The sequence below is a fragment of the Arachis hypogaea genome, chromosome 3, assembly GCF_003086295.3.
Source record: "Arachis hypogaea cultivar Tifrunner chromosome 3, arahy.Tifrunner.gnm2.J5K5, whole genome shotgun sequence".
Lineage (NCBI taxonomy): Eukaryota > Viridiplantae > Streptophyta > Magnoliopsida > Fabales > Fabaceae > Arachis > Arachis hypogaea.
The window spans coordinates 137,684,942-137,699,557 of NC_092038.1; the positions used below are offsets into that span (position 1 = coordinate 137,684,942).

Genomic DNA, 14,616 nt, shown 5'->3' on the forward strand with positions numbered 1-14,616 from the left:
TTATTTTCAATGTATATTTTATATTTTAATATATATTTTATATAAATCACTGATCTTTTTATGTTCGCATAGCACAATTATTTTAAAATAGTTTATTATTACTTTTGTTAATATGACAAAATAAAAATTACTATTTGTGTAAATTCTTTTAAATTGATATATTTCACAAAAAACAAAGGAGAAAAAAGAAAGAGAGAAAAGAAGAGAGGAAGGAAAGAAGGGAACTGCAGTACTTGTGGCTGAGATTCAAGAAGCCGGCATGAGGTTCGTTATAAGATACCAACTTCTGCTGCACTGCGACAGGTACAAGTTAAAGCATATCTATCATCTAGAGTTTTCTACTTCTCTCTATTTAGTTTCTTGCAGTACACTGAATTATTCTAAACGCGTCTTTTTTTGTTACTTTTCACCAAACAAGAATCAAAGCAAGTAAGCTGATGCAAGTTTGATAGCAACGATGAATTATACTAAATAATTCAGAAAAACTGAGTCAGTGTTGTTGTAAAATATAGGACAAGCAATCAGATTAGCGACATATTTAACATGATAACCAACTAAAGAATAGAAGAAAATGAATTGGTCTGGCAGAACAAAAATTCCCAACCGGGAAAAAGGTGGGGAAACTTTAAGCTACTCTATGGTATATCTGGGGATCACAGCCACACTAAAATACCAAATAAACACGGAGTTCAATCATGGCAAGCATGTTCCTAAACAGCACTTTCAAATCGCTCTTCAGAAGAATAGATACTGCTCCCCCCCTTGAATGAGGTGCACCTCTAAGCTATGTACAAGAGTTCCTCACCTCAAAGTCAAAAGAATTTGTCTGAACTCAAGGAATTTCTCAAAGAATATCTCACTGGACAATGATACAGCCCTATAGAAGTGACACACAATCACCAGAACAGAACCTCAGTTCACACACCTGAGAGGAGTCACCACCTTAAGCTGCTGCACAAGCTACAAAAAGCTTAGCAAGAAAATCAGTCTCATGGATGAGTTTCCAGGATCATCTCTCTCTCATGCAGTTTCCAGGTAACAAGAACTTATACTTATCTGCATTTTCCAAGAGATAAGCAGGAAGATGAACTGCAGAATAGGAATGGGGTATCGGTCCCATTTTGCCAATGATTTCCTTGAAAGTGTACTCCTCAGGCAGCATGTCGAATAAATCAGCCCCAGAGCATATAACACTCTGGATTCTATCTGGATTTAAATAATGAGAGAACCTGACTCTATCATAATGGCTGTAGGCTTTCATCTTGAAAACAAAATCACTGATGCGCCTGAAGCAAAAGCTACAATGCCACCCAGAATCTGCCAATAAGATATCCGACTGGCGATAATGAGCATACCTTGTCTTCCCAGTCTGATACCTATGAACCGAAGCCCTCCAGCTCTTATCATCCAAACGAAACTCAAATGAGTATAGATAGTTCTTCAGCTGGAGATGAATGATTGAAGGAATTTCATCACACCATCTCAGGAGATTAATAGTGTGGGCACTTGGTATCTCGTCAACATCAGACATGATCAACAAATCATCATCTGTTATACCAGCTATCCTGAGGAGCTGGTCCAATGCTACGCGCTGATATGCCTCCTCAACAAATGGGTTTTCTCCTTTCCTAAATCTGCCACCAATAGTTCCATAAGTTAACCGGGGCTCTGCAAACTCGAACTCGTGACGATGGCTCTTAAAAACCAGAGGCTTAGGCAATCCAGTGAATGTAGAATTTGATTCAAGGAGCACAAACTCATTAACGTAAGGGTACAATTCTCTCCACCGCAAGTTAAGTATTTCAATCTCGTTACTGAACAACACAGCATCATAAACACGCCTTGGAAACTCACGGACTCCCCATCCATGAAGTTTGCATAGATTCTCCATGGACACATTCTGGTTATAGTAATGGGGGATGACATGGAATGGCTTGGGTGGTTTTTCCCAGAGGGGTCGCAGAAAGTACGAGATTTTCTGGCCATGCAGGTATATTCCAAATATGCACATTGGGATAACAGCAAATATGAATATGTAGGTCTTTACATCCAAGCCACGCAAAATGCAGCGGATTCTTGACATGCCAGAAACTTGACTTGATTCCTGCATAATTGAGAAACAAATATCTATGTAACCAGCAAAGCTAAAAGGAATTATATAAGAAAAAAAAGAAACTGGTAAATAACTACACAATGCAGCTTCATTCAACCCTCCAAACACAAACAACCCATATCATGAATCAAAATTGTTAATTACCCTCTCCCTTGGCCAAAACTTTCAATTCTGATACAAGTTAACTAGTATCATCATCATGAAGAGATTAGAACATGCAAGAATAAAGATCCCGAAAATGCAAGTAGCAGTTCAAATCCAACTATGGCAGCAATAGAGATCTCTACCCTCTCAGAAACCAAGCCCAAAGATAGGAACAATACGGAAATGGGGGTAAAAAAGGTGCCCTTGCATACAAACCAACAAAAAATTCACCAGATTTGCCCAAATTAGCAAAGGCATATACTAAAAGCCTAAAAAAAACACCACCTTAATCCTGGACCCAAATTCAGATCACAAATATGTCGTAGAAAAAAAGAACAAAAAGAGAAAGAAAAAATAGTAAATCTAAGGCGAAAAATTCCATAACCACCCGCCGAGAGATTAAATCACTAACCCATCTGCATCCGATTTTATTTTTGTTTTCATTATCATTAATTTTAAGAATCGCGGAAACCATAAAGCGCGATTCGGAACAGCAAGAACAAAATAATAAATAAATAAATAAATAAAAGAAAGCAACTTATAAGTTTTGATGGAACCAGAAAAAAGAAAACTTTTAAAAAGAAAAGTATAATTGAAGATATATAGATAGATACCTGGCCACAAACTTTGCTGCACAAATCATCGCTCTTCTTAGAGCAGTAGTTGCCCCCGGTCTCGTTCATCATCCACCACATTTTGTGTTAGGGTTTGCGGATGAACAAAAAGCAGATCGAGTTACCGTATGAGGGCCTCGAAAGGAAAACTCAACTCGTGAAGACACACAAATTAGAGGGTAAGTTAATTATACTATCTAATCTTGCAGGCGCGATTGATAGAATATAAAAGAGGAACAAACAACGAGGTGACTCTCTTCTCTTCTTCTGTCTCCTTGGAACGGGTGGCAGTTGTCTTCTCCACACACACTCTCAAAAGTTCCGTTACATTACACAACCCCCTCCTCTCTCTCCTTCCTATGATGTTTATGTTCTCGATGCCGCTTTTCAATTTTTATAATTATAATTATTGATATTCTCCCTATCTTATTGCCACCCCAAATATTTATATAAACATATGCTATTCATCCCGCAATTACGCAAAAGCACTCGCTTAACCTGGAATCGCGTCTCCTATGCTAGGGGCTTAATTGTCATTCCGCTTACGATATCTCTTACTTAGTCCCTCCCTCACGCGTTGTATTGACGGGATCGCGACAACTGGTTCTTTGTGTATATTGCTGTTGTTTCTTTATTTGTTTTTCTTTTAATGTATAAATTTATGATTTTAATTTTAACTGCCCGACGGTATAAAAGTTAAGTGTTTAATTTTGATATATTTACAGGATAAAATATTTTGTCTAATGATAATGAATGAAAATAATAATTAGATTAGATAAAATTAAATTTATAATTTATAGCCAACACACGTTGACAAATGCTATTAGTAGCAGCAAATTATCAGTTAGAATTTAGATAAGATGATCATGAAAAAAATAAAGAAAAAACATTAGATTAGATTATATTAGATAATTAAGATAACTAAAAAAAATTGTAAACCAGGGGCATTTATTCTCTTGACAATTTCGTTGTTTTTCGGGGTCCAACAAGACACGTGGCAGCCAGCTCATGGGTGCCCGGAGTTGCTTTATAATATTCATCTTATTCTAATTTTTAATAATCTTCATCATATTGAAGATTACTTAGGTGAAGGGACTTAGGCATTGTTTGAATAAAAGATGAAAAATAAGAGGAAAGAAGGGAAGGAAAGAAAATAAGAGGAAAGAAAATAAAAAAAAATTGATGATTTTTTTGTTGTTTGAATGAAGAGAAAATAAATAGAAAGAAAATTATTTTTTATTTAGATAAAAAAAAATAAAAAAAATTATATTAGAATAAAATTACAGTAATATCTTTATTTATATTATATATAAATTATAATTTATTAATATATTTAAATTATTTTTTTAATAGAAAAAATAATTCAAATTGTATTTTAAAATTTTAACATATTATTTTTATTAATAACAATAATTTTTTTAGAGTTATATATCTCTTTTATCGTTTTTTAAATATGATAAACAAAAAATATATCATTATTTTTTAAATATATACAAATAAATAATTTTATAAATAAATAATTATTCATAAATTATATTATTAATCTCTTTAATTATATTTAAAAAAAAGATAAAGTTTGATAGTACTGTAAAATTGAAAAGAGCAGAAGAGATGATTTTTAAATTTAAAAAAATAAAATAAAGAGAGAATAAATTTGTAATTATATCATTATTTCTTTTTTTTTTTGTTGGTTTTTATCTTTTAGTCGAAGAGAAAAGTATTTTATGGACCCATTCCCTTTTTTTCTTTTCCTCTGCATTTTCCTTGATAAACCAAACAAAGAAAAACTTGATTTTTCACTCATTTTCTTTTCCTGAATTTTCCTTCCTCACTCATTTTCTTTTCCTGAATTTTCCTTCCTCTTATATTCGTTCGAACCAAACACTGTGTTAGGTTAGGGGTAGAAAAGTTGGTGACGTCGTCGTTTTGTATGGAGCAAAGGTCGGTTTTGAATGCACCGGCGTGTAGAATAAGAATCGACCAATCCAAAAGTGGCACGGTAGTTGCAACGATGAGGAAAGTGCCGAGGCAAGGATTTTTTTTTTTTTTCCTTTTCCCAATTAATCTATCCATATACGAGAGTTAGAATTCAATGAAGATAGTTAAAATATAATATTATTCAATTTAAATTAAAATCGGTTAAAAATATAACTTTTTGAAATAAAATTGATTGAATCTTATTTTTGACACCAGTATGATTTTGATCAAATTTTAAATTACATGACAGAAAAATTAAATTGTGTTTTAAAGTCAATACAACCAAAATCTAACTTGATACTATTAACACAAAATTGGAAGAGTTTAAATAATTCGATCATGATAGTTTGATAACGTGTAAATCGAAATATTGTAATATGTGAATTGTTTCATAAAAATGTAGGTGGAAGTATCGTAACATAAATTATACTATAAGTATTAATACAAGAGTTTAACTTATTTTAAAAGAAGTTGAGTCGGTAATTTCTAAAAATTAAAATAAAATAAATTGTACGAACGTTGAATTTGAAGATTAAGGTTAAAAAAGATATGAAATGTCAAATTTAAAAGTCAAAATTCTTTATGATCAAAATAATTTGAAGATTAAGGTTAAAAAAGATGTGAAATGTCAAATTTATAAGTCAAAATTCTTTATGATCAAAATAATATAGTGACCTGAGAAACAGAGAAAATTAGATTGTGAAAAAAGAAGAATACCCTTCAAATCTACCCTTGTGATCTATAAATAAAAGAAAGCCAAAAATAAAAAAGAAATTTCAATTTGGACATTATTATTACATCACATCAAACTCTACAAAATTTAAAATTATACTGACATTAAAGAGATTTATGGAGTGCAAGTTTATATAAGTGTATAGAATCAAAAAAAATTTTGTTCATTTTATTTTTGTTATTTTATACTTTTTCTTTTATTTGTCGTTGGTAATTCCTTTTATTTTTCCTTCTATTATTTTAAACTTCAATTTGTTTGTTATTTCAATTCCAGCTCTTATTTATTTCATTTATTTTTTTTATCATTTTTTATTTCTTTTTTCTTTCCAGCATTTTATTTCCAAGTTTTTATTTGGCTTTATTTGTCTTCTTATTTTATATTTTATTATAAATATTTTGAGATACACAATTTCGATACTTACGTTAACTAATTTTTGGGTCAAACACACTCTTTTTTTATTTAAAACCGTACATACTTTTCGAATTGAGTAGGGGTGTTCGCGGTGCGGTTTGGTTCGGTTTTAAGGAAAAAATTCATCTGATCCGAATGCTTAATTTATGTGCGGTGCGGTTTGGATTGGATGAACTTTTTTTGAAAATCCGATCCGATCCGATCCGATTACAAGCAGTTTGGATCGGTTTTTGGATTTGCGGTTTTTTAAATAAAAAAAATTAAATACATATAACAAGTCTTAACATCAAATTTTAAATAATCAACAATGACATAAAAAGTCTTAACATATCTTAAAAAACCGACAATAACATAACAATAGAAATAAAATTATAGGTTAGTTAAAATAAATAAATAAATAATATTTTAAACATAAAATATTTATTAAATAATAATAATACATAAATAATAGAAAAATGTATAACAAATTGAACATGTTATAAATATAATTGTAAATATAATAATAAAATAATAATATTATAGCACATTGTGCGGTTTGGATTGGATTGGATCGGTTATGAAAAGTAGATCCGAAATCCGATCCAATCCAGCGGTTTGCAAAAAATAGAATCCAATCAAATCCGAATTAGTGCGGTTTTAATCGGTTTTCGGTTTGAATTGGATTGGATGAGCGGTTTAATTTGGATCGGTTTGGATTTGAACACCCCTAGAATTGAGATCTTAATACAAATTTGATTCGACACTCTGTCGAGATTACCAAAAATCAAGTGAAACAAATGCTATATTTCATATGTTAAGTTTTATTAGTAAAAAAGTTATTACTATAGAGTTAAATCTTAAAGTACTGTTAAGATTAGTCATATATATTAAAATAATTTCTAAACTTTTATTTTTACTAATTATATTTTTAAAATTAACAAAAATACACTATATTAATTTCAAATGATGTGTCATTTGATAAAAAAATAATTTATTAATTAACATAATATATTTTTATTGATCTAAAAAACATAATTAATATAATTAAAATTTTAAAAACTATTGATACATACAGTCAATTTTAGAAATTACTTTAAGATTTAACTCGACTAACATATCATAAACTATTGCAATTATACCTAGTGTTTAGTTTGATTGAACACTGAAATCAAAATTCATCCAAAGCAACTACAAACACCTCTAGGCTTTTAGCAAAGAGTATAAGTGAATATTGATGGGGATAACGAGAAGGCAGAGAAGGAAAACATTTCAATTCAACTACTAATGTACTATCAGCATCTGCAACAGTTAGGAGGAGGAAGAAAACAGAACAGAACAGTGGAACACATTTGGGTGTGGACCCAGCCAAGCAATGAGGTGGAAGCTGGGCTGTGAGGTGGGCCCCCACCACGAGCTTCTCCCAATGTTTTCGTCCAATTTGTTCGCATGTGGGCCAACGCTCCAACTGCCAACCATGCCATACTTTTAACCAACGTCTCTAAACAGGCCCCAAAACTTGATTACTTTATTATGTGAAACTTTGTAACTATTAACTAATACTCAAATCCTATTATTAGGATAATATATACTCTAAAAGAATTATACAATTATAATTTTTTTATATTTTTTCTTAAAAGAATTTTGTTAATATATACTCTAAAAACACATTTTAAAATTATTATAAAAACATATTTTATTAAAAATTATTAAAAATAATTTTTTATATTTTCAATACATTAAATACATAAAAAATTTTAAAAATATAGCATTATAATCTTAAAATATGCCTTTAAAATACAAAATAGCCAAATTGGTAAATCCTTGTCATAATTAACAAACAATAAAAGTTGAGTGCATTTATAAATGTAAATAAAATACACTCTCAATAGTCAAGACATCCATATAAACCTCATTGACAAACTAGTTTTTAAATTTTAACTTAATCATTAGCAAAATCCATTAGGCATAAATGATAAGTAATTAAAATCACTTTAAAATATTTAGGTCGGTCAACAAAAGTATTATCGATTAAGAATTATATTATATATGGAAAAGTTTCACATAATAATGTTATGCGTTAGATTTATATTAGTGTGTTGATCGAAAAAAGTATTTTCGATAAGAGTGGGTCAGATCGAAATAAAAAAATATGGTGTTTCAAGAAGACGCGTGCGCGCGAGCTTGAAGTGAGGCAATCGGTGCTGATGTGGATTTCAATTATGTTGTCAATCGAATAAGCTAGAATCGAAGAGAAGATTTGATTCGAAAGGTTGAAGAAGGTTTTCGAAAAACTGATCAAATAGTTATGAAAGCGGAAAAATTTGTGGCTTTTATCACACGAGAAAAATATTAGAAATATCTACAATCACGCATTGGAAACAGTTATCAAGAGTGGTTGTGTTTCAAATTTATAATTCTTCATTTAATTGTAATTAATTGTAATCAAATTAACCGTTACGTAAGATAGTCTATAAAAAGTCACCAAAAAAAAAAGATAGTCTATAAATACTGTGAAGTGTTAGGGAATGGGGGTTGGAACTTTTACTCAAAAAAACACTCTAGCATTCTCACATCCCAGCGTATCCATGAGTTTGCGATCGAGTTTTTTTTTTTCTATAGGGTTCCTTCCACCTTCTTCTTTCTTTTAATTTCAATTCTGTTTCTAATTTTATTCACCAAGTGTTATTCATATTCTTTACTTTCTCTGTTAAATTTATCTTTCAGAATTCTATCATTTACTTCGAAGTTCTTTGACTTAATTTAAGGCATTTTTACTGTTTTCTTTTGATTTTGGTTCAAGTCTTTCCATTTACCATGTCTTTACTTTTTGAAAACTTTGATTTCCGAATTATATTTAATATTCTACAAATTTATTTTATTTTTATTGTAAAAACTTGTCTAATCGGAGACGCTTTGATGCACTTCTAGAAAACTGGTACTCGCACTTCATCGAATGTCTTACTCGATTGCTCAAATCGAATCTCTCACTCGATTAGGCTTATTTAATTAATAAGTCAATCGAAATCCAAATCAGCGCCAATCACTTCCAACCTCATGCTTACGCGTACATCTTCTCGAGAAACTATTTCTGACTCACTCCGAATCGATTCACTCTCATCGAAAATATTTTTCGATCAACAATTAGTGATGAAAAAAATGGGATTAAGTTTTGAATCTATACAAATATTTAACCAACACTAAATAGTTGAAAATAAATAGTTTAACATATTGAAAATAAAGGAACAATAAATTGGGAGATCCATTTACATATATAAGTAATTTGTAACGTTATTATAGATTTGCATTCTGTTACTTATGTTATTTATAATGTAAATAAAATAATACTGTGTATGTTTTATTTACACTATAAGTGAAATAAGACAGAATTTTACATGCACGTATTACGTTTGCACACATGGTGTGAAACGTGCTTATCTTATTTACAGTATAAATAAGAAATACACAGTATTATTTCGTTTACACTGTAAATAAGATAAGTAATAGCTGCATCTATATATTGAACTCATTTATCTCGTGACTTGAAGTCACTTCTGAATCATTTCTACTTTCTCTCACCTATAGCCATTTCTATTTATATTATTGAGGCAGTCAAAGATTATGGTGCATATATATGCACGAGATGATGACATCAACTACCTGAACGCAACGTGACATATCGCTGAAGCAATCACTTTCAAATTAGTATTGTTATTTTCCTGTTTAAGTCAAATAAGTATATAGTTATAGTCATGGTTAGGATACTTTTATAAATGTAGTATCTATTAGGTGGTAGAATGTATTGTTAGTAAGTGTTAATTAATAGGTATAATTTAATGTATTAATTAATTATTTTATTAAGTAAATGTTTATTACATTTTATATTTCTTTAAATTTGAATTTTATATATTTAAATTTAATTTTGATTGTGGTAGATAATTTTTTAACTGTTATTAAATGTTTTAATATTTATTGCATTTGTTCGATATGTTTTTTCGATGTTTGCTTTTTAAAGATTAATTATTCTGTTTTCAACTAAATTATGAAATGTGAAATATTTGTTTAGTATATTTTTTTATCTTTTTGTTTCGACATTTAAATGTTTATTTTTCAAATAGATTTGTTATTAAGCTTTTTTATTTTTTTTTATGAGAGGTCCTCGCCTATTTCTCCCTAAGCGAGTGAGCCACACTCTAACACTATCGGACGTTATGCTTTCTTACTTGAAGGAGGCTGGGTTTGGCAACACAGTGCAACTCAGGAATTTCGATAAAAAAAAAACTACAAATTACTTATATCTATAAATAAAATATTTATTTATTTAAAAAAATCCAAAATCCATTGATATAATTTATGTTTATACACAAATTAAAGAGAATTGAGATACTTAATTTGGTTTTACATCTTGGCCATTGATTATGAAAATAATTAATTTTAAAATCTTATTAGTTTTTATATTGATTATTATTATTTCTCATTAACCTTTTTATAAATAAAATTTTTTTAGTCTAATAGTTAGTTCACTAGTCAGTTTAAGCAAATGTTAGAAATTAATTTTTGACCTGTCAGATTGAAAAATACCACGAAAAACAAACAAAAAAACTATTTTTATATCATGAAAACATAAACTGATAACTTTTAAATAATAACTTGAAATCTTCATATTACGAATTTTCGAAGCACGTATCAGCAAGTGTCAAGGATTAGTCTTTGACCTTGCGAGTTGAAGGATACCGCAGAAAAAAAAAAACTATTTTTATAGGCTCATTTTTTTAATATAAAAAAGATATGTGTATTTTCGTTTAAAATGAACTTCTTTGGTGTATATACTAGGTGGTGAATGCTGTAGATATGACATGCCCAACACCCAAAAAACGTGTTAACTCACCACGCATGCAACGTGCTAGACGCGTGACAACATCAAGAGCAACACAATACATACTTGTTGGACACGTGGCAGACATCGGGCAACACACTACATGCGTATTGGACACACGTGGCAGACATCGGGAAAACACACTACATGCGTGTTGTACACGTATCAATTGCCGATTTGTTGTGATTTCAATACGTAACATGTGAGGTGGGTCCTCTGCCTATAAAATCGAAACTCATTACCATTTTACTTCATTGCGAGATTTATGTTTTTAGTGCTTTGTTGGTGTTGTGGAGGGCACTGCAAATATAATGGTTTACCACAACTGTGAGATTATATGAAATACATATGATGGGGTGAGCTTTGTGTATGAGAATCTATTTTCGTTTATGATTCCATACACTATGACATTCGTAGAACTACAATACAGTCTCTGTCAAAGCATAGAGAGTGATATTTTAAAGAAGGTTAGTAATATTTTTTACAGGAGTTTGGTTATCGTATTTGGCAGCCTAATACAGTTTGAGATTATGTCGATCGTTGACGAAACAAGTATTCAACGAATGTTTCATATCCACCAGCAAATTCAAGTGCAACATCCAATGATTGAGTTGTATGTTGAATTTGAACATATAGATGCCAATGAAATTCAATATGACTAAGAGTGCAAGATGACAAAGATGAAGAGTACGAAGGAATGAACAATGGTAGCGAAGAGGAGTTCGAAGCTATGTACGAAGCCGGTGACGAGGACAAGGATGGCGATGGGGGAGGGGAGACAGTCGTGGAAAATTTAGTGGTTCCATCCGCAGTCAGTCAATCTAGCGCTGGGTCCTCCTAGGATGCTGGCACTGGATTAAGTGAGCGTGCAAACAAGCGCTGGCAATTTTTCCTTGTCATGTGTACGCGTCGTCCACACGTACGCGAGACCCTTATCGAGGACGCTCAATAAACAAGCTCCCAACTCAGCGCTCGTTCAATCCTGGCGCTCATTTTACCCTCACGCGTACGCGTCACCCACGCGTACGCGTTGCCTTCTTTGCAGGCGCTCAGTAAACAAGCGCTAACCTGAACGCCAAGCTGAGCACCAGGTCTCATCTCCAGGGGCACAAATTCACATCCTCACGCGTATGCGTGGCCTTCTTCGCAGGCGCTCAGTAAACAAGCACCCAACTCAGTGCTCGTTCAATCCTGGCGCTCATTTCACCCTCAAGCGTACGCGTCACCCACGCGTACGCGTGACCATAAAATTTTCCAAGTGAATAATCGAAGGCGCTGAGTTACTAAGCGTGCAAACAAGCGCCCAAATGAGCACCAGGACTTGTTCCAGGGGTGATCTTTGACGCTTGCAAAATGAGCGCCAAAGTGAGGGCCACTCTGAACACTGAGGATATGCTCCAGGTTTTCTCCTAACGTTGAGTAATTGAGTGCCACTTCGAGTGGTGTCCTTACTTCATTACTGGCGCTTGGTTTCTGGACGCTACTTTGAGCGCTACCTTTGCTTCTCCATGGCTCTGTTTCTCACTCTCTGCTTCTACTATTATCATTAACCAAGGAAATGCATCAAAGCTTGATAGTTCATGATTTCATACAAGATTTTCTATCCTATCTAAATGCAATGAAGTTCACTTAATCAAACTATTTCTTAAACACCACTTCTTGCATTATATAACTCTTGTATTTTTATGAAATGATCACGATTTCACTAATGCTTGATGAACCAATGCATGCAGGGATATTCATGAATCCACTTGTTTATTAATTAAATTTTCATGAAAACAAACTAAAAGCTACTAAAATAACAAGTTAAAACTACCAATGATGCACATGCATCAGCAGGATGGGCCAAAACTCACGTACGCATATGTGACCCCATGACCTGGTACGCGGGCGATCGTTTCTGCCTTACCTCCTTGCGTACACGGCACACGCGTGCGTACGCGGCATGGGAAATTTCAACAACCGTGCGTACGCGATACTATGCGTGCATACGCGGAGGCCCTGTTTTGCTGAAAAATCATTTTTTTTCTCGTTTTTAAGGTTTTCTAGCTTTTCAAACATTCTTTAAGTACTGTTTAGGAGTACTATCTAGTACTTAGGCCCTAATACTCCTGAGGATGAGTTAGTGATTTAATTTAGTGAATTTCTATATGATTCTAAAAGACGGAGACTTAGGTTTCTAGAGTATTGAGGATGGATTAGTTGAGTGAGATGGCGAAGTACTGTAATGATGACTGTGTGATGGATTGTGGAATTACGGACCGCTGATGGTTGAGACGAGTCTAGGACTCGAGATTAAAATGATGACTTTACTGTGTACTGAAAATAATGTTTTTTAAAACCACTGATATGTTGTTTTATATTGAGATTGTTGAGACGCTATGCACCTGGCAAGGACGGTGGTTGATTCCGCTTGTCGAGGTTGCAGCGGTGGCGTAAGAACGGTAGTTAATCTCGCTTACGTTGAGATGTGAGGTCTATAGCAGAGTATTCCACTTGCATCCTTTCGGAATCACAAGAGTGTGCATGCACTATATCTTGGACCGTGTGCCGAGCACGATATCCCAGGGGGTTCCCATTTTATTCGTGACCGAAAGGCGACATTCCCATGGGAATGTATCGGGTTGGCAGTTGAACCGACAATGTGATATCACAGCCAAATAGGACAGACATTCATCATGTGCATATTTTATATGTTTGCCTGCTTTGCTGACTTGCATTATTTGCCTAATTGTATAGCATACTTAGTTGTTTCTTGAATTACTTGCTATACATTATTATACTTGTGTTTTACTTGCATTGATATTACTTGTCTTTTCTACTAGGATTGAGGAGGTTTGGAAGGCGGTGGCGATGGGATCGCATGGAGGTTAGGCTGGTGAAGGTTGTGGGACAACGATGAACTGATAGTTAGAAATTCTCTAAGTTAGTTGACCTGTTTAAGGGTTTATTTATCTGTTTTATAAGCTTGAATATTTTTTATTGATATGGAGTTTTAGGATTGCCTCTAGCATCCCAGAATCTTACATCTTATATTACCAGGCACTGTTAGCATACTGAGAACCTCTGGTTCTCATTCCATATTTTGTTGTTATTTTTCAAATGCAGGTTGCAACCTATCTCGGTGAGTTGTGCGATGGTGACAGAGCGGAGGATCTTTAGTTTCTTTTGGAGTCTTTTAGATATTTTGTTTAGTACTCTCACATTTTGTATTTATATTTGCCTTAGAGGCTTACCTTGAGAGAGAGATATGTTGTATTCTGTTTTAACTTTCAAAACTCTGTATATCTATATATAACTAGTCGGCCTAAACTCCGCGAGCTGAGACTAGTGTCTTATGATTATTATACTTTTATATCTACATATGCCTTATTATCTTGTGCCTTATTGCTTTTAGCTTCGTGTGAACGTTTCGCACTTTGTAACTCTATTTTTGAGCTTATTTTTTCATCGGGCTTCTCGTATTATTAATCCTTTCTACTTATATATATATATATATATATATATATATATATATATATATATATATATATATATATATATATATATTTATTGTATAAGCCTTAAAATTGTCGTAACCTTTGATTAACCTGTACTTTACGGCATGAGGTAAAGTTTAGAATAATTAGGGTGTTACACTAATATTACTAATAATAATATTTACCAAAATAAATATATTTAACATATTAACCAAATAATAAGCTCTAAATTAGCGAAAATAATAAAATTATATAATTATGTTGTCCTAAATAGTTGATAATATGTTCTGCCA

At 32.3% G+C, this 14,616-nt stretch overlaps 1 protein-coding gene across 1 annotated transcript; it reads right to left on the reverse strand.

Moving 5' to 3' along the window:
- Positions 1-444: 444 nt before the first annotated feature.
- LOC112734357 (uncharacterized) lies at positions 445-3,487 on the reverse strand. Its single transcript, XM_025783628.3, has 2 exons — positions 2,872-3,487; positions 445-2,104 (listed from the first exon to the last, which is right to left on the reverse strand). The coding sequence occupies exons 1-2, from the start codon at positions 2,950-2,952 to the stop codon at positions 1,010-1,012; spliced, it is 1,176 nt and encodes a 391-aa protein (XP_025639413.1). The 5' UTR covers positions 2,953-3,487; the 3' UTR covers positions 445-1,009.
- Between the last annotated feature and the right edge of the window lie 11,129 nt (positions 3,488-14,616).

Excerpts from the sequence above, each read along its gene's own strand:
- LOC112734357 (XM_025783628.3), bottom strand. The coding sequence starts at position 2,952 with ATGTGGTGGATGATGAACGAGACCGGGGGCAACTACTGCTCTAAGAAG. Across the intron at positions 2,105-2,871 it reads GCAGCAAAGTTTGTGGCCAG|GAATCAAGTCAAGTTTCTGG; the intron begins GTATCTATCTAT and ends TCAATTATGCAG.